This window comes from Astyanax mexicanus, chromosome 4 (genome assembly GCF_023375975.1).
Source record: "Astyanax mexicanus isolate ESR-SI-001 chromosome 4, AstMex3_surface, whole genome shotgun sequence".
Lineage (NCBI taxonomy): Eukaryota > Metazoa > Chordata > Actinopteri > Characiformes > Acestrorhamphidae > Astyanax > Astyanax mexicanus.
Window position 1 is genome coordinate 58,805,001 of NC_064411.1, and position 2,500 is coordinate 58,807,500.

Sequence of the window (2,500 nt, forward strand, 5' to 3'; positions counted from 1 at the left end):
ACTCACACACTCACACACACTATAGACACACACACACACACACTATAGACACTCACACACACACACTATAGACACTCACACACACACACACACTATAGACACACACACACACACTATAGACACTCACACACACACACACACACACACACACACACACACACTATAGACACTCACACACACACTATAGACACTCACACTCACACACTCACACACACACACACACTATAGACACTCACACTCACACACTCACACACACACACACACACACTCACACTCACACACTCACACACACTATAGACACACACACACACACACTATAGACACACACACACACACACTATAGACACTCACACACACACACACACTATAGACACACACACACACACACTATAGACACTCACACACACACACACACACACACACACACACTATAGACACTCACACACACACTATAGACACTCACACTCACACACTCACACACACACACACACTATAGACACTCACACACACACTATAGACACTCACACTCACACACACACACACACACTATAGACACTCTCACACACACACACACACACACTCACACACACACACACACTATAGACACTCTCACACACACTATAGACACTCACACTCACACACTCACACACACACACACACACACTATAGACACTCACACACACACACACACTATAGACACACACACACACACACTATAGACACTCACACACACACACACACACACACACACACACTATAGACACTCACACACTCACACACACACACACACACACACACACTATAGACACTCACACACACACAAACACACACACACACACACTATAGACACTCACACACACTTACAGTATGCGGCGGTAGTTCTTCTCCTGGTAGACCTGGTTAATGACGTAACTGATGAAGACGTGGAAATAATTGACAGCGTGATGATAAACGATGTCACACACGTCTGAGATCAGCAGCGACTCCTCGATCCTGTGCTCCAAATCCATCAGAAACCTGAAACAACAAAAAACAACAGCGAGAAAACATGACTTACAATCATTAGTTATATCTTTTCATGAGATAACTTTATAGTAATTAAACTGTGATATAATTCAGATTATTTACCAGTATAGATTTACTGTCCTCAGAAAATAACTCAACACACAGACATTAGTGTCTCATATCAGCCAAACCTGATGACAGAGTGAGATTAAAGAAAATCGAGGATTGTGTAGAAGATGTAAAATCATGAATGTCGCACAACTTCCTCCTATTAAATAGTGATAAAACAGAAGTTCTCCTATTAGGCCCCAAAGCTGCTAGAAATAAATTATCAGACTTAATGCTAAATCTGGCTGACTTCTCAGCCACCCCTGGTTCAGCAGCTAAAAACCTTGGAGTTATCATAGATTCAGATCTAGCATTCGATAAACACATATCTAATGTAACTAGAACAGCTTTTCTACACCTCCGTAATATTGCCAAGCTAAGAAATGCCCTATCACTGCATGACGCAGAAAAATTAGTACATGCCTTTATTACCTCAAGGCTAGATTATTGTAATGCGCTACTGTCTGGATGTTCCGGCAGTAACTTAAATAAACTTCAGCTAGTTCAAAATGCTGCAGCCAGGGTCCTTACTAAAACTAGAAAATTTGACCATATTAGTCCAGTACTATCAGCACTGCACTGGCTTCCAGTCAAATTCCGCATAGACTATAAAATTCTCCTGTTAACGTATAAAGCCCTACACGGACTCGCTCCTGAGTATTTACAAGACCTCATCTCCTGTTATGAACCACCGCGATTACTCAGATCTCAGGGTGCTGGTTTATTAGTAGTTCCTAAAATTCAGAGGAGCTCTGCAGGAGGAAGAGCTTTCTCTTATAAAGCGCCTCAACTCTGGAATAATCTCCCCGAATATGTTCGGGACTCAGACACAGTCTCAATCTTTAAGTCTAGACTGAAAACTTACTTGTTTAGTTTAGCTTTTGGTAATTAATGTTTTCCCTTTAGATAAGGCTGCAGATTCGGGGGTTCATGGACAGAGGAAATTGTGGTAAACTGAGATGCTGGTGCTGTTGTTCTCCCACTGCACACGGTCACTCAGGTTTGTGGACGGTGGAGTGGGTGGATGCCAGTGTTTCAGGGAGCCTCCATGTCTATGTTACCTTCTGGCTCTCTGCCTTTAGTTAGGCTGTTTTATTTAGATCTGCCGGAGTCATTTGCCACACTCTGATAATGTTTTATATTCTCAGTTTTACATAAATCCAGTCAAAACTAATTCCATCTCTCTGCCTTCCTCCGAGTTACTGACTGCCCACCTGTCTGACCCGATACCGAGGGATGTTGGACCCTCAGGCTCTCATGTCCTCTGTCTGGCCAGACTGGAAGTTTCTGAAGTCAGCTCTTCTCCACCACCACCACAGATCATGTCATGTCATTGAGGTCATGGGTAATGGGATGTGATTTTGAGGTCATGGGTAATGGGATGTGA

At 42.9% G+C, this 2,500-nt stretch overlaps 1 protein-coding gene across 1 annotated transcript in view; it reads right to left on the reverse strand.

Annotated features, from left to right (window-relative positions):
• ngef (neuronal guanine nucleotide exchange factor) overlaps window positions 1-2,500 on the reverse strand; it is a 38,258-nt gene that overhangs the window by 19,706 nt on the left and 16,052 nt on the right. The window contains exon 7 of the mRNA XM_049478927.1: window positions 865-1,017. Coding sequence (XP_049334884.1) covers window positions 865-1,017 — 153 coding nt within the window. The remainder of the gene's footprint in view (window positions 1-864; window positions 1,018-2,500) is intronic.